Consider the following 21,779-nt stretch of genomic DNA (forward strand, 5'->3'; position numbering starts at 1 on the left):
ATACAACATATTTGGAGCTCTTAAGCAGTCAATTCTATGAAGAGTAAATCCAATGTTATGATATCACTAGCAGACCATTTCTTTTTATAGATAGTTGTTGTCTATCCTATGTTGGATAAATTGTTCCGCTACAGAAACTCAGAGAATATGCTGTGTAAACTGTACATACCATGATGTATTGTATATGTTTATCAGTTATAGCTGTGCTAATGCTTTGTTTCTTTTTGAAAGCCCAATTATTAGTGGTGTGTGATACTGCAAGATTTGGTATCGATCCGATACCAAGTAAATACAGGGCCAGTATCGCCGATACCGATACCGATACCGATACTTTTTAATAATTAAGGTTGATACACCATCAAATTGCTAAATCTGAATGAATTTTCATGACCATTTAAGTGTTTGTGATTTTTCCTTTGGATTATTAATTAGTTAAAACCCAGGACAGAATTTGGGCAAAGTTTATAGGTAAATAGAAAATACTTCATAATAAAAGTTTTTGTTCAGAAATAATAGAACAGTAACAAAACAATTTTTCCCCATACATTGTCATGTCTGGATTTTTTTCTTAAATAAACAAAGTGCACAAAATTATCACTCGAGAACAAATTAAAACAAATTATTTTTTTGAGGTATAGTGTTCAGAAACTACAATATAAAAATTAAATAAAATTTCTCCCTTCATTGCGCTTCTTTTCTGGATTTCTGGACTCTGTGCTGCTTGTGTGTGTGTGTGTGCTGCTGGCCAGGCCTGGCGGCTGAGCCCGCTCGCTTGTTTGCCTGGCGCCGCTGAGTCACGTGATGGTACAACATCAAAACACAAGAGGGGGGAGGAGGAGCAAAGTGTCCCTGCTCCGCGCTGTGGCAGCAGCGGCACTTACACAGACACAGGTAGCCAGGTCGCCTCTTTGATGAAACCGCAGCAGTGCATACAGGAGAGAAACTGAAACTAAAGTATCGATCTCATTACACTGGTATCGATCAATATCAATACCAACGTTGGTATCGATATTATCGATATTTGGATCGATCCGCCCACCACTACCAATTATTCCTCCTGAAGATGTAAATCCTTAAAACTGTTCACAAATAAATGGTTTCATCTGTTAAAAAGGTAAGGAAAAGTAATTTCATTAAAAACAGCTGGGCAAAGTAGTTTATTTATTTATCGAAAGTTACTCAAACAGGAGGAAATAGTGTTTTTGTTGGGAACTATTTTCAGTGGCGGATAAATACACTTTTGGTGCTCTAATGATTATTTAAAGCAACAGGAACGTGTACTGTATGTAGGATTTAAAATAACGGCTCATTCATGTGTTTTTCATAGATTTTGGACAACAATGGAGCTCCACGGCTATTACGATATTTGTCAACTCATTGTTGGTTTTGTTTTTCAAACAATTTGTTGACAATAAGAACAACATAGAAGATTATCAAACTTATTCTTTAAATTTATATTGAATAGACAAGGCAAAATGATGTAGGTAGCATATGATTAAAATCCTCTGATAAGCCGTCCTGTAAAGATGTAAAGACATGGCTGCTGACGGACTTGCAGTCCACTCAGGGCCAAAACCCATAATTTGAAGGCCTTTTTCTTGGTTCAACAGGTAAAAGAAAGAGATCATTAATCTCACACACACTGTACGTTGCCAGCTGCCACTCAGTCAGTCAGTAATTGTCGCTCATCAGTCAGCCAGTCAATCCTTCATTCTGTCAGCCATGCTACCCAGCTTGTCAGCACCCAACTAGCCCATCAGCTAGTCAGTAAACCAAACAATTGAGGAAAAAAGAAAATAGCCAACCAGCCAGTCAGTCAAATCAGATCCCATCATGCCGGTTAAGACTAGTTTTCCTTAAGGAAATCTGATTAAGCAAGAAATAGAAAGCGAGAGTGTACACGCACGCAAATGTGTGTGTGAGTGAATGAAGGAAGATATGTATCTGTGTGTGTGTGTGTGTGTGTGTGTGTGCAGGCAGATCCCGGAGTTATTTTCTGTATTACCCCCAGTTTCATTTCAGGTTTGGTTTGGGTCCAGGTGGTTGGCTTTAATGTAGTCCAGATGGGAGACGCAGAGCGGAGAGTGGCCAGATTTTTCCAGAGTTTCGGTCGAACCAGGGCTTTGCTAATAAAAGCAGAGGAGATTTTCACAGTTCCGCAGACAAAACCTCGCATTCTAATTCTCGAGGGGGAACGGAGAGCGAGCGAGACCGCAATGTTATACTTTGTTTTTATTAAAGGGGGTGATTGACAGCTTGGAGGGAATTTTCCAGCATTAAACCAGGGGTCTTATTGGAGAGGACAGAGCAGAGAGCACAGGGACCTGGCGAAGCAAAGCAACGCTCTGGCAAGCAGCTACTGACTGAAGGCTTGGCTTCTCTTCTTATTCTCTCTTTCTTACCATCTACTTCTTTCTCTCTAGTCTATCTATGACTGAGGAAGAGATTGCTGCAGTCTGTACCTGCTCCTCCTCCTCCTGCCCCACCCAAACCTCCTCTCCTCTCCAAGACCAGTTCACTCATTCACTTCTTCTGTTTTCTTGTTTTAGTTATTTCACTTTTTCCTGTTTTTAGCTTTCTGCCTTGTGCCTAGTGAATGTGTCTCGGGTGCTTGGAGTTTTCACTCTGGGGAGGGCAGCACGTGTTCATTGTTGGATCTGTACACGCCTGCTAATAAAACCTGACGTGCCTCCCAATTCACGGAGCCTGTAAAAGGATGAAACACTCGCAGCCCTGTGCGTGCGTGTGCCTTCATACATGCACCTTAGCCACCTTAGGGTGTGTCTCAACCTCCATCTATCTCAATATCCATCTATCACCGGCCCAGATCAAGTAGAAAAGTCTACATAGGTCACCCAGTGTTTCTCATAGTTGACAACTTAATTCAGGAAAGGAGGAAGAGCTCAACATCACCTGCAGTTACCAGATATTCTGTTTTCTTTTGGTTGCTAATATTTCATATGTCTCCATTGATTGTCAGCTGGCGGTCACCGAGCCTGTACTTGGTTATGGTCTGGCTCTGCTTTCCATCCCTGACAGAACGGAGCTGTTATGTCAAATGTAAATCTCTTTAGCACTGTATAATATTCCAATGTAGCCTACGTAAAATATTTGTTCATTTCTTTTCAAAAGAGCTTTGGTGCTTGCCACTTTACAGTAGTTTAGTTTGGTTAGTGTTTGGAAAAATATGTTTTTCAAGGTTTGAGTGTGAACATCCTGTTAATTATTATTTTTCTAACTGCACAATTATTCAGCTGTACCTGTGCTGAGCCTGGCTCTGGTCTGGCTTTGGATTTAGAATTGGTGCCCTTTGGCTTTCCCTTGCAATTATGAACATATGGGACCCTCCTCCAGATTGCACATGTGAAACTATGACAGCAGCATAGCAGCCAGTGTCAACATCAACGTTCTGAGAATTAACATTTATGCAATTAATCATAGGCCCATAATGTGATTAGTGCTTATTTTTCTTCCATTTCCTGTTTCTTTAGCGTTTTCCTGCCAATACGCTTATGCTACCATTTCCACCTTTCTCATTGGAGGAGAGAAAGAGCTCCGCTGCTAGTGTGGCTAAAGCACCCCACCTCCTCCTCAGCATCCAAGTCTAAGTCTACTTTCGCTTAGGGGGGAAATTGGTATCGTCACTCCCACTCCCTGCTGTGGGGAGCTTGGTGTTTCCTTGTGGCGAGTGACAAAGTCAGAGCCTATAATATCAATGCTGTTCATATTCTATAATTCACATGGCAATGGCAGTCCATTCAATGTGAATTGTCTGCATGAACTATGTTTTGTAATATATTCAAAAGTGAACCTGTCCTATCCTATTGCAATCCTTTTATAATTAAAGGTTTCATTGCTGAAATGATTAGTTGATTAACTGATTAGTCAATCGATTGAAACTTAGTCCGTAACTATTTTGTGAATCTTAGCTGGTTTTATTAGTCTTCTATCATGAGTTTGAATATGTAAACTTGGGCTTTGGGAAATTATAATGGGCATTTTTCTACAGTGACTAAAGACTAAATGGTAAATCAATGAATCAACAGATAAATGGACAATGAAAATAACCATTACTTATAGCCCTTAAAGGTTTATTAAAAATTGATTTATTAAAAAGTTTTAAAGGACAGGACACCAGCTGTCCTTTGAAGCTTTGTAGTTTTGGTCTTGTGGTTATTTTCTCTTTGCACATAATGGTATATTTTCCAGACAGACATTAATACTGAGTCTAGACAGTCACTGTAAGCTACCAGGGAGAATTCTACTTTTAAAAAAGTGGGAAAACCAGAGGAATAACAATGGAGTATCACAATGGGGAAACAATCACTGGCTCTAGACAGGACATCAGCTTTCGTTACCTGGCCCCAATCACCCTCAACCACAAGCTTCAACGCATGAAACGATGCCTGACAAGTGGAGCTGAGGAGAAACAACTGGCCTTTTAAATTCAGGATGTGTTCAGGAGACAAAACATTTTGCAACATTTCAGATGATGAGAAATGCTGGTGTTTTGCTGAGCCACAAAGGTGTTTCTCCTCATTGTTTTCTCATGTAACAGTGCCCTGCTGTAATTTTCATATGGGATCAGGTGACTGAATATAACTGATGGGGATCTTACAAGAATAAACACATACATGGACACACATTTGGACAGTGCAACCTTACAGTTGTATGTACTTGTCTGGGAAAAACACACCACGTACACACACAGTCAAGTACAATCATAGAGGCTTCCATGGTGGTATCCTCATGAGCAGGAAATGTCTTTTTAACAACCAATTAAAGGTGAGCCAGGCTGCTAGCTTACAAGAGGAATGTTTACACAGAGGAGCTGTCTGAAAGAGAGAAAGGGGGAGAAAGATTCATCGTGGGGGAGAGAGGAGGGAGAGATAGACAGAGAGGGAAGGTAGGAAGAATGCTGGAGAGCTGAACGAGGTAGAGTCCAGGATTTGGCACTTTCACAGGTGTGCACAACAGGGGGTTTGAGGAGGAAGGAGTTTGTGTACGTGTGTGTGTGTGTGTGTGTGTGTGTGTGTGTGTGTGTGTGTGTGTGGAGCTGCCAAACTGGCCACCTGTCTTTCCCTCGTTGTAGTTTTAGTGTTTCCTTTCATCCGGCCCTCAGCAGCACAGCTCCCACTTGGAGCAGTTAGCCTCCTGCCGTGTGTGACTGTGTGTGTGTGACTGTGTGTGTGTGTGGTGTGTGGTGTGTGTGTGTTTGCGTAGCTCTGGTCCCAGTTGGGTTAGAAAGACTAATGTTCCTAAAGGTGCATTTCGCTCTTTCCTCCACGTTTTTATATCTTTGTTCTTTATATTTTATTGAGACAGTTCGAGTGGAGGCAGGAAGTTGGCCAACAGGCCGAAGGAGCGGAGAGGACACCAGAGGAAACTTCTGCTCCAATGTCAACAGGAGGTCATGCTTCAGGAAAAGCACTGCCACCTATCCATCTTTAATTAATAGACCTTATTCAGCTGGGTACCATCTGAGCACAAAAACATGGAGGAGTTGGAAAAAAAACAGGAAGCGCTCCTGTCTCCTCCACTGATTGTCTTGTTATGATAGTTGTAACATGTAGAAATTATTCGTTTATGCTTTTGAGAGTTAATCCAAGAGCCTGCTGGATGTGTCTGCTGGATGTGTCAATAGGCAATTGTTTCCTAATGTTTGCCATATCGACTTTAAAAGATGATAATATCAATGTTGTGTTAACCACTTGTTACCTCACTTCTGTTTATTTTGCACTGCATTTACACAGCAGCCTGTGTGCAACTAGCAGCTAATGCTAGCTAGCAAGGAGTAAACCAGAGGGGCTGAAACAACATCCAGTATAGCATCAAAATAAAAGAGAGTGTTGAGGGTGCAAGAACAAATGAATTAATATAATGCTGTCACTTTGGGGAAATCTATTCAGCAGTATGTGGGCACCTCATCACTAAACCACAGCTGCCTGACTGGTGTTAATACTCTAACTGACCACTTGCAGCATGTTGTAGCTTCAGTTTTTACTGATTCATTGACTTCATGCTATTACTACTTTAGGGACTGAAGTACTTTGGAGAACAATGTTATACTATACTTGATTTACTCATTTTTAAATCAAGTAATTTGTAAGCTCACCAGAGAACAAGAAGCCTTTGTGTGATCTTTTTCTTTTATTAGTGTTTAAAATAGATCTTTGTGTTTTCCGTATGTAGGCCTTCACTAACTTCTGCCTGTTTTCAATTATATTCCAAACATGTTTCATTTATCTGAAGTGTCTTCAGGCTACCTCCTCCAGCCCCTTTGGCACTGGTACCACCTAACACTCTGGAAGTGCCAGGACAAAAGCTGCTTTTTATTACTTCAGCTATCAGTATTCACATGCCAGATTTCCATGGGGGCATCTTCGTCAGAGACCATTATATTGATAATAAGAGCCAGTCGATCGTCCAACCTCCGGTTCACCTTGGTCCAAAACCGCCCACTTAAATACACCACAGCAGTCTGCCCTCTCAGCTGATCTGTTTTCATCAATGTAAAATACAGAGATCATTAGACAACTAAGCTATATCACAGATCCTTCTGCTTAGCGTGAGTGTGTGCGTGCATGTGAGTGTGTGACCGCACATGCATGCATACGTCCATCTATTTGTGCATATGTAAGTTCATCGGCGTATGAGTGCGTAAATGGTCATCTGTGTGTGTGCTAAATTGTGTGTGTAGGCGTTGGGGGGAACCTGATCTGGTCTGTGTGGGAGGAACCAGTTCCTTTTTCCCCCCTCTCTGCTGCTCAGACAGACGGCCTGCTAGAGAGATCAGACTTTCAGACTAACTGGACCAGAAGTCATTAGGACACACTAGACACACAGCGCTTTTTTTCAAAGCTATTGCTTCCTTATAAAAAACCCTCCGCAGTAAGATTATCTACGTCTCATCGGCTCATAACAGAACTAAGATCTTTTAAACAAGACGCACAGCGCTTTTCAAACCTTTGTCTCAGGAACCAGCGAGCAGCAGGGACCACTTACACTGAAGCTGTGCCCTGAGATTTAGTCTTTTGTTTCCCTGTGTTACGTATGGGGAGGAAAAACCTGCTCTGGCACTTGAATTTAAAGGGCATTTCAAGCAAAATATGCCAGGACTGTATTTTGTCTTTGGTATAAGCGGTTCTCCAGGAAGGATTTTGCAACTATCTGCAGTTCATTATTTGGCTGCCATTCTTGCTTTTTGCCAGACTTCATGAAGCACGCTATCAAGTGTGAAACTAGCCTTTCTCTAGTCCCAAATTTAAATCCACACCTTTCCCCCCTTCATCACCTTTGTGAGTTATTTCATTAAATTGAGTGTCCTTAACATGACATCACTCTGAGGAAAAGTCAGACACATTAACTCTAAAACCTGCAAGTGTTAGTTTCTGTTAATAGTTTTGGGGTGTTTGTGAGATTACACACACAATAAATCAGCTTTGTCTTTCAGGGCAGCTTCCACTAAAAACTATGTTTTGGCAGCGCGATCAAGTGACGTTTGGATTTTTGTTGGTTGTTTTTCTTCGGCGGCACTTGTCACATTGTAGGAAAAAGCTCCATAATTGGCACCTCGGTCGCAGAAACAGCTTGTTAGCATTGTTAAAAATAATTTGGAAACACCAAGCCGGTGCAGCACAGGGGTTAGCCTCCATTAAAAGAACGGCTCATTTACATTTCACTTAATGGTGGAAAATGGCTTGAGAAATACTGCTGTTATGTGGTTTTAAAATGCTGAATTAGGGCTGGGTACAGACTGTATTAATAGATTCTAACTCTCCAAAGACATTTTTGTAATAAAAACAATTATAACTACAAGAAGAATCCCTGAAAGCATCTCTCTCACATCAGCCACACGGTGCAACATTTTCAGGTAGCCACAACTTTGGTTTCCCTGGAATTGGATTTGTATGTTTTACAGCAGAACCAGAGGGGCGTAGAAACACTGCATCTACTATTTTTCTCCCCTTAAACAAGTGATTGTGAACTATAAAAAACAGCTTATAGTCTGGGCGACATGCATGGCAGGCAGGCGGAGAGAGCAGCAAGCTATTGTGAAAAATGTGACAATTTAAAAGAAAAAAAAGTAAGGGCAACATTCCACATCGCTAATGCCCTGATCATTTTCCATAAAGGCAGTGGACAGATTTGGAGAAAAACAGAGTAGCAAGATGCTGAAAGAGTGGGACAGAGGGAGCAAGGGATAGAAAGAGTCGAGAAAAAAGAAGGCAAGAAAAAGGGAGACGGAAGATTAGATAGATAGATAGATAGATAGATAGATAGATAGATAGATAGATAGATAGATAGATAGATAGATAGATAGATAGATAGAAAAACGAAGTAGGGAAAGAGGATAAGCAGTGCGTGGCTAAACACACTGGAAAGCCATCACCAACCAGACTCAGGCCAGTGGCACTCCTGGGAAAAGAGAGGAAGAGCAGAGGAGGAGAAGAGAGAAAGAGCATGTGGAAAGGTAAGGAAGAGGACAGCGAGGGGACACAGGCAGATGTCCAAGCAGCCATACCTGCAGATTCAATTCTGCTCTCTTTTTTTCCCCCTTCCTCTCTCCTCTGCTCTGCCCTTTCGTCCGCCTCATCTTCAAACCCTCTCTGTCTCTGTCTGCTCTGATCTCGGTGCCCCAGAGGAGAAGAGAAAGAAAGCAAGAAAGAGGGAGTGTGAGAGAAAGAGGAAAGAGAGAGAGAGAGAGCCAAAAGTAAAACTAGGAATTAGGCTGATGTGAGCAACAGGTGTAGCCACTGTGGAACTACCACTTATGCTCGCTGTCCTTCGTGAAGGAATTTATTCCAAAATGATCTCTCCCCTAGCTGCCTGAATATGCATAAGTACGATAAAACCACCATTTGGTATTAAAATATCTCTATAGCGCAGGATAGTTTCACAGTGGAAACTTTTATAATGTTTATTGGTTGGAGCTGGGGAGGATTTGAGAGTACAATGGGCTCAAAATATCAACAGACGAATGAAATTTACTCCCAGATATACAAAACATTTATTAGTCATCTTGAGTTATTTTCCAGCATTAAGACAATTTCAGAAATGATTATTAGAAATAACCAATACCACAAAAGTTCCAGCATAAATTGTGTCAATAGCCAATGTTTTGCACCTTTATACCATGAATGTCAATGCCGGTTAAATAACATAGTTTCATTATATAATGTTATGTCACATAAATATACATTTATATTTCAGTTTACACATAATGATAATAACACACAGCTTTTGATGAATACAAATTTGTCGGTCATAGGTTCTGTGTGTTTTTTTTTGATCATGTGCCATAAGTTCCTTAGACTGTGAGCAAAGAGTCACAGAGTCTTTGAACAATACAGTAAAAGGTCTCTTCTAAGTGTTGTAGAAAGGTTCTTCATGGTCTTGATAAGCATGTGAAAGCCCTTTTAAAGTACTGTTAAACTTTTCAGAAGTGTTTCAAACACATTTGAAAACACCCTAAAAAGTAAAAAAGTTCGATACAAAAAGTTAAAAACGAAAGAAGAAGAAATGCTTGGGAAAGTTCCTTGAAAAGTCCTGGAAGTGCTAAAGAAGTCCTTCAAAAGTCTTTGAAATGCATCACAAGTCTGATAAGTCTTCAAGTTGCAGTAATAATAAAATCACTGAAGGCGCGTCAGAGTGACGAGCATTTTATCCGCGTGGTTTGTGTTCTCGTTGTTAACTTCTGATGGCCGTCTTCCTGTCTCTGTCTTTGTTCTGCAAGAGAGAGAAACGACAGCTCACATATCATCGAGGATTCAACACAGAAATCAGTTTAAAGGAATAGCACAGCTTAGTTTATCATAAGCACAAGGAACAGGGTGGGGGCTGGCTGCACACAAACCCCCAGTAAAAACAGAATGAAAAGAGGTCACTTGACAAACATGAGATATGACATTAGAGCGCTTTAAAGGTTTTGTTACCTTTGGACAGAGCCAGGCTAGCTGCTTGTCCCTGTTTCCAGTCTTTAAACTAAGCTTAACTCGCCGGCTGCTATCAATCCTCTCATCTAACTCTCGGCGAGAAAGCCAATATGCGTATTTCTCATATTCCTTCATAGATTAGGAGGTTGTTTGGGTCAAAGAAAAGACGGTCAGCTCAATTTGTATTACAATGGTATTTCTGTAAGAGACAATAATCCATCCCATTACTCAAATATTTAAATATGCTTAACAGGTGAGTAAGACTGCTGCCTTTGATGTCAACCCTTTGTTATGGTGTCATGAAACGGCACTCCAGGAAAATGTAATGCATATTGTGGAAATACATACTGTTTTCCTGCAGTCACTGGCACAGTACATGTATGTGGTTTTGTACTGTTTGTACTACCAGGGTTGAAAAGTAAATGAACCTTGACTGCAAGCAGTAAACTCACACAAACACATGCTGTACACAAGCGTCCATGCTGCACTTTAATTGCGGCAGCGGTGGCTAATTTTATTACGGTCTGAAGAGTGACATCATGAGCCGACTTCTGACAGCCCTGCATGATGATATGCTCCTCATTTATCTGTGGTATCAGAGCAGGGAAGCCTTGATTTCCTGGCTGGTGAGGAGACCTTCTCTATCTGGCCAGGAAAATAACATCACATTTTCCCTCCTCACCTAACCTCTGCTCTGCTCACTTCGCGGGCCATCCACCACTCGCTTTCCGAGCTCCAGCCAAGGGATTTTATCGAACACACCACTGAGTGACATGTAACACGCGTCATCCCTGTCTTGCTAATTACTTTTCAGGGCTGATGTTTGACTAACTCATAGCTGGCTCTCTATATTCTTCTTGCAAATGAAAGCAGGCTAATTTCATATGGTAGTAAAAGTACACAAAGGTGGAAATCCTCACTAGAGTGTAGGTCACATCTCTGCACTCCTGTCCTCTCCTGACTTTTCTTTCCCCTTCTCATATCGTCTCCACTAACCCTCTCGCCCCCCTGCCCCCCCCCTCGCCTTCCTCTCATCAGCCGAACACCTGTTACACATTTCCTCTCAGACCGTGCACAAGGTGTAGGTGTTTGGAAAAATCCGTTTGACTGACATCAACAAAGGTGGGTAGGTGTTTGGACGGATATCAGGCGGTAATGAGAGCGTGAGATCATAGGATTTGGACAGGAATCCGTCCTCCCACTGATTGAGGTGAGCGTGAGGAGACACAGGAGCTATTATTGTCAATACGTCCTCCAGCTGGACTGAGAGCAGAGGATCATTATTAGGTTGCTATTATCTAGACATGAGCCATTACCATTATTTTGTTGGCTATGTATGCAAGTAGACATCTTTTAGCTGTGTTTGTAACTGCTTGTCATGAAGATTTCATTTCTTGTTCCTCTTTGTTGTTTAGTGGTGTGTTTGTCTTATTTCCAGGGATATTTCCTGGTTGCCAAATGTAAATCACACAGTTACAGTGGCAGAAATATTCATCAAAAGTTGAATGTCAGATAGTGCCTTAGGGTCATTTGAGGTTTTTCTACACTCCATTTTGCACCAGTGGTCAATTATTACACAGCAAGAAATCTATCAAAGAAAAAATATACTCAATATGCCGGAATTCATTGCAGCCACAAGACCTGTTACTAGTTGATTCACCTTTTTTATAGTTACGTTTAGGCACTCGCGTTACATGATTTAAGTTAGAGAAAAGTGGCAGACTTGCTTAAATACTGAAAAAGCAAAAAGTGACTTAAGGCCCAAGAAATAACACGTTTACTTTATTAACATTTAATCAAAACCGTAATACTTTCGTTAGCTTAACGGAAGTGCTTTGTCGTCTGAACTTTACCACACATAGGTCTCAGGATGCAAACCCAAGTCTCTGGGGTCCAGCTTCAGCCCTTTGACACCCATCCTTCCACCCCGACCACCTCCCTTTTGTGCAAAACTGTCACACTTCCTTCATCGGAAGAAACATTACCAGGGATCATAATCCAGGCAGCAATTACTGTACGTTTGTCTTTAATAACTGACTAAACAAATAAGTATAAATGTAATTTCTAGGGGGACAGCACTGCATATAGAGAACTCAAATGATCCTACAATGCAATATAAGAAGTAGTGAACAAATGATGGTCACTTAACAAGACCTTTAAACCACCATTCACAGACAGGGGGAAAAAGGTAAATTTAGGATGCCAGAGTAGTGTCTTAAATATTTTTTTTTTTCAATTTGGCCATCTGGCTCATGAAGAACTCTACATGGAATTGTCTCTTCTCCTAAAACAAACCACAAAAGCAACAGCTGGAGGAGGCAGAAGTGGAGCCGTGCTCTCTTGTGTTTGTTGCGAGGCACCGTGGAAAACTTGAGGTATATATCAGTGGAAATGAACGTACTTGAGGCAGGTTAGAGAAAGTGGGTAAGCGAGAAGTCTCACTCGCAAACTGCCCATGACAATTGGATGATTTGCCAAATTACATCAAATTACTATGAAATCACCGGGAATGAGCCCTCATTTCACTGCGAGTGGTCAGCGACGGAGCTGTAGCCGGCGAAGGCAGTTCAGCCGGAGTATAACTGGCTCAGTCAAAACAGGAGGAGGGGGGCTTTAAGGCTGGCCTGGTAGTCAAAACAATCTCCTCAAGACTAATAGGGCATGGTCGGATGACATCTCTGCTCTCTCTCTCTCTTTCTCCAAACACCCACACACCTACACACACACACACAGACATACCACTGACTTCCCAGGGGGGTGATTTGTCCAACACTAATATGATTACCTGATGATGTTTACTTTAGATACGATGTGATGATATTACCACACTGGAACAATATTATTATTTTATCAAGGTGAAAGGAGCCTGTTTTAACTTGACTGTAAAGATAGTAAAGCCTCGCTTCACGGCATCTTATCGACTCTACAAATTCAAACTTTAATGTTGTTTTTCCGAAACTCAATCCAGGCTGATCCTCTACCTATAACTGTGGATTTTCCGTGCATTCTCTCTCTCTCTCTCTCTCTCTCTCTCTCTCTCTCTCTCTCTCTTTTCCTGTGTTAAGCTGCTCTGTCAAATACAAACATCTAATTTAGTTTCTGGCTGCATGAAGAGAGGAATGACTGGTTGGAAAAAATAATTCCACTTGGTTACTGGCCCGACCGTCGTATAAGGAGATTGGTATTCAACCATGAAATGAAACTGGTAATATCCCTTTAGTTTATCGAGTGAAAATATGTGAATATGCGTCAGTTCCCTCAAGTGTCTAGAAGCTGTAATTACCCTCATAAATGATCATCCTTCAGAAGATCATAGACATACGTTAAAATAGTGCACTAAATAACACACCAGACTTTTAAATTAAGCTAACTAACACACCAAATAAGTCACAGTCTGCCATTATGTGGCTTGGACACATCAGACATGTACTTCATGTTCACTGTGGTTTGCTAATAAGCATCTTGATGGCTTCTGAAAAACACTTGATTTATCCTAGATTGCCTAATCAGATGTAATTCGCACCCACCGGCCACACATGCATTTAATTATTCCCACGTTTTAAAAAATCTGTTATAATGACTCCAGAGCAAGCCCGACTTCATTTTCACCAGTCACAGATGACTTCATTCTGCTACGTTACGCATCAACCAGCACTTTATCATCAGCACTAAGATGTGCACCCTGCAACAGCCAATGTGTCATTAGCTCCGATAGATATTGTTGTAAGAAACTGCACAATTTAATCTGCTTTTCTCTGTGTTATAGATTCCTTTCAGATTTGTTCATTGCCTGGCTCAGTTTTCTGTAGTTTGGTTTTAATTTGCTCCGTGAGCAACCCTTTCCCTGAAGACCAAATGACAACAGAATGATAGTTTTGCTAATAGATTTTGTTAGTTATCTGACCCGACTTCTTCTGTTGGTGTTAAATTAGGGTTTAACTGCTTCCATCTGTGCAGAAATACAGACAGGTCCATGCATGAAGGCACACGTCATACACAGAGCCAGGCTTACACACACAGACACCGAACGTGGGCAAGAATATATTTGCAAATTGCCGGCAGTATATGAGCTACCTTCAGTGCACCTCATTAGCATAGCCTGAAATGAGAAGCAAACAGGCAAAGCTCTCGCTCATGAGGCACAAAACATTAACTCCAAGTCGACACTGGCATTATCAGTAAATGAGGGTAATTTAGTTTTCATCTATGGCCTTGAAACGTCTACCTCATGCACACAAGTGACGTAATGCTTTTTTCCAGTGAAAACAGACTAATAACCAAACGACTGTGAAAACCACAGTCATTAGCGTGCTCTTGCACATGTCCTATCCGTGCATTTAAGCCCTCTTAAGGTGCATGCTTCATTTGATCTCTATAAAGAAGCAAAGTGTAGTTTTTTCGGCGCAGTCGAAAAACCAACTGTCCAAACTGGAGGATAAATAGCTAAGTTGATTATCCTGCTGAGTCGCTGGCGAATTTCTCTGCCTCTCTTTCTCCCTTTCTCCATCTCTGTTTCCACAACTTCCTGCACACCATTAGTTTAGAAAGTGTTGAAAGCACAGTCGCGATCCAGGGCTCCTTAAGTGAGTAATCATACATGAGGTTTTTCTTGGGTGTCTAGAAAGAAGCAATGAACTGCCGTCTGGCAGAAAGGGCTAGAAAAAATAGAAGAGGCAGATTTAAATACTTTTGATAAAAGTCTCTGAGTGTGGTGCACTGTGCACTCGTGTGTGCCTGCATGTGTGTGTATATGTGTCATACGTGTGGGCGTGAGTGTGTGTGTGTGTGTGTGTGTGTGAAAGCAGCAAGGGCGTTTCACAGAGAGCGGTTTCCAGGCTTCTTAAACATCACCATCAAAGCCCAACGCCAATGTGTTTCTAATAGCAGCAGCTGAATTAAACACTAGCTGTACAGGCCTCTGCAGAGGATAAATCATTTACAGAACAATTAGCTCATTTGTTGCTCCGCTCTGCACTGCCAATGACTTCCAGACACAGAGAGCCAGCCAGTGTGTGTGTGTGTGTGTGTGTGTGTGTGTGTGTGTGAGAGAGAGAGAGAGAGAGAGAGAGAGAGAGAGAGAGAGAGAGTGTACTGTATATCTACAGGGACTTAAGGTCACTCTATGTCACTCACATCCACCTCAGAGTAAAAAACACACACAGATAGATATAAGCAGACTCACTCTTTCTTTCTTTCACCCACACACACACACAAACACACTCTTTCACATTTACTCTCTCTCACACACACACACAAACACACAAGTACAGATAAGTCCGTTTCCAATTGCATGGTGCAGTTTTAGTGCCACTGTCTTTCCATACGCCCTGCTTTCCAGCCACCAGCTAAAATCATCACATATAAAAGTTTTACTGCGTCCCAGATGTAAATTAGAAGTGTTCGTGATATTAGGAGCTGTATACATCGTTTGTCATGTTTACACATTTCTTTTTAATTTCTCGAATTTCCAAATAAACAAGATTCCTTCAATTTGGAATTAAATCAGGGCTGTGCCTTTAAAATGCTTGTAAACTCAACTCAATTTAACCATCTCAAAGGAACAATGCTCTGTTTACAACAACCACACTATAAGTATCATAGTAGATTGATTTTTATTTTGTTTCCAAACATATAAATTCTCTTTTAATTTGTCAAATGAGCGTCTTTCAATTTTAAATATTGGAAAATGTTTGGACTTGTCAGCTTAAAAGGAGAAAGTTCAGCATGGGCGCTGGTACTGGCAGATGAATCGCCATTTCTGTTTATGTTTGCCGTTGAATTTAATTGAATCGGGCCAAAACAAAGAAGCCACAGTTGCGGAGGAAGCTGTAAAAATCCTTCACGCTCAAGTGGACAGATTAGCACATTTAAAACATCTTTCTATTTTTGTTTTGTGTTGGAGAATTGCTTAATAAACACAATCTCAATAACGTTCAGTAGCATTACACTGATGCTCAAATAAATATGTATTTAAGTTTTGTTGCAGATGCTCACCGGCTGCGGCACATTTCAAGGTCATTAAGGGTGACTTCTAGCAGAGATATACTAGAGATATTAATGCCACAATGATTAAGAAAGCAGTAACATCGCAGGTTTCCTGCTGCAGGTTGAGTCCAGGCACCTGACAGTTGCACTGATCAGCAGAAGCAGAGAGGCCTAGCACAGGATATCTGCATCAATCAACCAGACAGCGCAGGGATTTAAGCAGCCCTTTGCTCACCTCAATCCTCCATCCTCAGCCCTGTACATCTCATTTACAGATGTAGTATTCAGGAGCGTCCCATTTTTTGTTGTATGTATCAAAGGCATGAGTTGCGTTACAGTTTGTCCATGCCAAACTGCTGGTGCTCCTCCCCAGAGCTGTTTTTTTTTGAAAAGTCAAAATGTACATGCGTCCACATATGATATATATGGACACTCGAGGAATAGCTCTGCTTCTGATCAGCCAGCATGTGGCTTTATACCTGACAACTTGAGGAGGAAAATAATATAGCAGTAGTGCAGAGGAATAGATTTGCAGTACGATCACCACACCAAATCTGAGCATCGCAGCTTTTCAGGTGTCACTAGAAAAGGAAAACAACAATTTCACCCTGAGGAGATTTTCACTGTTCTTCAGTTACCTCTAAACACATTCTCCACAAGAGAGACAATGTGCTGCTGTCCAAAGAAAACTATGTATCTCAAAATTTTAGTTTTGAATTAAAATGATCTCAAAGTGAAGGATGAAGTGTTCATTTATGGGCTGAAGATAAAAAGCCATTGGATTAGCTGAAAATGCATTGCCACAAAGATAAAAACAGATACATGGTTTTCACAGGACAATCACCCAACCTTAACAAGAAGATATAAAGAATAAATCCTACATCCTCCACCTGCATAACATTTGAATCTGGTGCATAAAGTCACAGATAATGAAATCACATTAGTTATTCCTCTGAATATGTAATATGCACTTTGTTTAGCCCTCTCTGCGCAGTAGTCATTACATAATACGACTGTTTGTTTTGAAACAGTTATACTGTATACACACATAATAAGAGGAAATGAGCGTATACTTTTCTCACTTTCACCCTCTCCCACATTGGAAATCAGTGTAATTGAAGCGGCTGCCCTCAGCAGACCTGACAGCTGTGATGAACCTCAATGACCATAAAAACATACAAAGAGAGCACTCAGGACACAAAATCTCATTTTACCTTCACAATCGTTTCCTCTCTGTAATCACCAGCACTGACTCTGCCCTTTAGCCCACTTAAACACACTGTATAGCCACTTTTCCAGGGAAAATGAAATTCTCTCAGGTTCTGCCAATCAGAGTTAACCTTTTACATGCCAGGTGAGCTTGGGATCCCGTATGCTTCTCCTTAAAGGATAAGTCTGGTGATATTCTATATTTTTCTCCCATGGAAAGACCAAAACCAACAATGAATTGATCCGACTAAGTATTGCCTGTGTATTCAAAATCTGATATAACTTCTGTTCCATTGTTGTTCAAAAACAATTTTAAAGCCACAGTGTTCCTTCATTACGATAAACATGGGCACTCTGGTTTAGTTTGAGTCTGTCCCACATACACCGTCCTGCTGCTGTAAATGCTAACTAAAGCACCGAAAGTGTATTAATCCGCAGCTGAAAACAGTCCCAACAATTCACTCTTTACGCCTGTTTGCTAAAAACTACAGTGCCCAGCTGTTCTAGGAATTTACTGAGCCATTTCTAAGAATGAAACTATATATTTTTGAGTTGTTTTCAAAGATGTATGTTCGTGGGATTTGTTAGCAATAAGAACACTTTCAGTTTAACTGGAACTGAGAAGGGAGGATTATTTTATGTCATACAGTCTTTGAAATTTATGTACATACATATCTTCTAGGACTTTTCGCTCCTTTTGCACAAACCACATTGAAGTTAAAACTTAAATCTTCTTCTTTCTCCTCATTTGTGATTGGTGTAGAGTGTGACGATAAATTGAGGGGTAATTAAGAGATAATGACTTTCAGCTGGGTTCACCTAATCAGTGCGCTACATGAAAACAGTAGAAGTAAGTTCAGCACACATCACACACAACAGAGAATAGTGTGAACAGTTATGGAGCTAATGGGAAACAGCATAATGTGACTGACGTCAAGTAAGATAGTCAAAGTGTCTACATTTGAAAGGTTTGACATGAGAATGTTTCAAAATTGTTTTCTACCCAGCATGCATCTACAGGTCAGTCATGCATGTGCAGCAGTGAGTTGACAGCAGCAGATAGTATTACACAGCTCCTACCGACAGCTCTGACCTCCAACGGGCTGATCGATATGCAGGGAGCTGTGGGAGAGGTGGGGGAGTGAGAGACGCTCAGGGGAAAGAGTGGAAGAAGAAAAAGTGAAACAGAATGAGAAGTGTGTGAGAGTAAAGGAGGAAGGGGATAAAAATGAAAGAACTCAAGGAGGACGGACTGAAGCAAAAAGAAAAGGAGGCAGAGGAGAGAGAACGGCAAGTTATCTCCCTGCCGAGGGTGTCTGGGTTTCAGACACGAGGACGTCTAGGCTTTCACTCACAAAGGTTCAGAGGGGAGGCAGGAGGTAGGGGGGGAGACACACACTGCTGAGACTCAGGTTATCCCCCAGCTAAAGGGTCTCTGGGTTTAGACACTGAGGAGGGTATTAGCTTTCACACACTGCTGGGGTAACGGGGGAGTCTGCCAGATGTCAGCTCCTTACCCATAAATCCTGCTAAATGGGCAGCGGCTAGGTTAGAGGGGGGAGACTTGAGTGGACGTCACCTCTCTGTCATCCTCTGCACAGACTGGTGGCATTTGTCGAAGTCGGAGCTGGACTCATGTACATTTGATTTCAGCCAGGTGATAGGAATTCTTCATTCCCTGTTATTTCTCCTCAGACTGACGACTTTCTCGTGCTGAGGGTGTTCTTGATTATGTCTATTTCCTGCGTTGAATCAATCAAATGTGAGCTGTACTGGATTAAGTTCTCCTTTTCTGTATCTCTGTTAAGGTGGAGGCCGATCGTGCTGCAACAGCCACAAAACTCTAATGTGAAATAAATGAGAGATCTGACTGTAGATTTAGTAATGTTAAAATTATTTTTATAATTTGTTTTGTTCTGTATCTCTGGAATGAATTTGTTCCTGAGTTGTTAAACTGAGTAATACCCTGAAAGCGCTTTTGGAAAATGTTCTTAACACTTTCAGTGTGTGAGTTAAATGTATAAAATGTACATATTTGTTGTTTTGTGACATCCAGTTTCAGTGGAACAAAGTCATTGCCAGTTGCCAATCCATGTATCTCAGGTCAGTCCTCCAGCAGTTATGATTAAAACCTTCTCATATTCAGGCTGACGTCAATACATTCTTCAAATTATACACATGGTTTTGGATGGATTTCATGGGCTCTTGGTCATAAATCTCACTCGCTGCATAAATACACTTGTAAACTTCAAATTCATTTTTCTTTTTAAAGAAAGAAAAAAAACACAGCATTTTTTGGGGGGGGGGCAACGGTCGTGCACGTCTTGTCAGTGTTGTGGTGTTTGACCCACCATTGACACAAAAACAATCTCTTGTATTCATTGTAACTTTCACTGACTTTCAGAAAGCACCTTGAACTTTTCAAGCCACCTGCTGTTAGTAAAACTAACCCCCAACAGAATAATAATACACAGTCCTTCACCCCAAAAGAGGACTTTAAAGAGGTTCTGCTTTTAATGTCCCTCAGGGCCAATCAGGTTTACGGGCACAGTCACTGATCTCAGGTCAGCTTTAAACACCAAATTGACCCTAAAATTTCACAGTTTCCCAAAAGAAGCTTCACTCTGCAGTATGATCAGCTTTCTCTTTGGCTAAATCTTTTTCTAATTCTGGAAAAAGCATTTCAATTGCTCTGTTTATAGTTTTTGAGTATTAACTAAGGAAATGTATTATAGTTATTATTAAAGTATTTATTATAGTTGTTTAGTTCACACATAAACAATAAAAAGCTGTAAATAATTTCTTGCATATTTCTTTGTATTTAGTGCCATTTTAAAATGGCTGATAACACTGTTTTGTTGGACATCTTACTTCATACAGCATTTTTGTTTCAGTTGATTCTGACTTTTTTCTTGCTTGATGATTTATAATTTTCGTCTGCTCACCATTTTCCTCTGGTTGCTGAGGCAGAAAGTACAGATGTGCTTTGGCTGAGCTGATTGGTCAGATCCTCGGTTGGGGGAGGAGTTAACGTGGAAGAACGGTGGTGAGGGAGTGTGGCACGGTTGTCCGTCATGAAGCCCCTCGCCCAGGAGCAAGACGTTCCCCAGATGGCTGATGTAGCTGCTGGCCAAACGTAGCGTCTCGATCTTCGACAGCTTCCTAATCAACAAATCAGAACCAGATTCATGATATTGATAAATGCATAATATTTAAAAAGTGTACTTTGAAAAAATGTATCATGCATGCATTTCATCTCTACTAATGTTTGGAGTAACCATTTCCTGGACACTAACTCTATGACACATCCTTAAAAATAATTTAATTGTTATTAAAGGTGCCTGTTATCCAGAGCTACATCAGATCTGGGACTACTTATTTTGGTTCTCAGATGGAAAGAATTATTTTTAGAAACATATTTGTCCATCAGACAGAATGTGATGAGTTTGAGTCCTGTTGCTCTGTACCTGTCCGCAGGCTCGGTGGGGATGAGTGTGCGCAGCGCTGTGAATGCTGTGTTGACAGAATTGGTGCGATCTCTCTCCCGCGCGTTGGCTGCGGTCCTCTGGCGACCCTCCCCAGGGAGGGAGGAGTCCGGGGGGCCGAGCCTCTCTGCCATGGTCCCTAGGTCTATCCCTCCGCACCCTCCGCCCCCACACAGCTTCCTCTTCCTGTTCACCTTGATGTGAAAGGCAGATGGCGACGAGGAGGACAGGCGGAAGTTGGAGGAGTTGGTGGTACGCTCCTCGGAGCCCGACCCCTCGCTCCCATTCTCATCATCATCTTCAGAGAGGAGGGCGATGTCACCGTAGAGGAAGCGGCCTGCGGGAGGTGCCGTGCGCAGCATGGCGAATGTCATCTTCACTGCAGCAATGCTCTGACAGCTACTGGTCAATCCTCGTGAGACTGAGGTTCAACTTGTAACCTTTGCTAGTTTGTTATTGAAAGTTGCTTGGCAAGTTTTCTGTTGATGCTGCTGACTTTAAGTGTCCACCCCTTAAATTGTTACTTTAGCCCCAACTTGTCTTCTTTGCAAGTTTGTTAAAGCAGGTGAGTCAGATGTAGCCCTTATGATGCTGAGTTAGGCTTGGTTTAAAGGTTTGTCAGCGGTCAACAGCAGCTTGACGTCAGAGCTGCTGTGTCACAGGTGGCTGCAGGTTCCAGGTCCCTCTTGCTTTTCTCTGTTGGTTTATGCAAAAACACTTAACATCCCAAAGGCCAGTTGTTCTTTCAGTTAATCCTCTGGACGAAAGCCAAATTTAAAATGGCATTTTGAAGTCAAATGGCTGTTGATCTGTTGAACTTTTTTTCTTTTCTAAATCTCTTTCGGTCCTTTGTTTCTATGTTTGTCTCCTGTTTCAGTCCCAATAGTAAAAGCTGCTCCCAGTCTGTGGCAGCAGTCTGACTCTCTCTTGCTCTCTGTTGGTCTGTCTCTTCACGTCCTTCTCTCTCTCTCTGCCTCTTTGCTCCACGTGTGCTTGCTGTCTGAGTGTTTCCGTCTGCATCTGGTCTTATAGCTGGTGGGAGGGCCGGAGGACTCCTCTGCTCCACCCTCTGAGCGGTGAGGGTCCCTCGGCTGCTGTCTAGAAGCAGGCCAGAGAGACCGGAGGCAGGAGGCAAACCATCAGCAGGAGTTTGTTTTGGCTGCAT

General features: G+C 41.6%; 1 protein-coding gene across 1 annotated transcript; it reads right to left on the reverse strand.

Moving 5' to 3' along the window:
• Positions 1-18,820: 18,820 nt before the first annotated feature.
• LOC139290204 (basic helix-loop-helix transcription factor scleraxis-like) lies at positions 18,821-20,988 on the reverse strand. Its single transcript, XM_070911902.1, has 3 exons — positions 20,597-20,988; positions 20,078-20,291; positions 18,821-18,937 (listed from the first exon to the last, which is right to left on the reverse strand). Exons 1-3 carry the CDS (start codon positions 20,986-20,988, stop codon positions 18,821-18,823), a joined length of 723 nt encoding a protein of 240 aa, XP_070768003.1.
• Positions 20,989-21,779: the final 791 nt, after the last annotated feature.

Source organism: Enoplosus armatus, chromosome 9 (genome assembly GCF_043641665.1).
Source record: "Enoplosus armatus isolate fEnoArm2 chromosome 9, fEnoArm2.hap1, whole genome shotgun sequence".
Lineage (NCBI taxonomy): Eukaryota > Metazoa > Chordata > Actinopteri > Centrarchiformes > Enoplosidae > Enoplosus > Enoplosus armatus.

Coding starts and splice junctions, on each gene's coding strand:
- LOC139290204 (XM_070911902.1), bottom strand. CDS start 20,988: ATGACATTCGCCATGCTGCGCACGGCACCTCCCGCAGGCCGCTTCCTC. Junction 20,292..20,596: donor CCCACCGAGCCTGCGGACAG/GTACAGAGCAAC, acceptor TTTGTTGATTAG/GAAGCTGTCGAAGATCGAGA. Junction 18,938..20,077: donor GCCTCAGCAACCAGAGGAAA/ATGGTGAGCAGA, acceptor ATCGGCCTCCAC/CTTAACAGAGATACAGAAAA.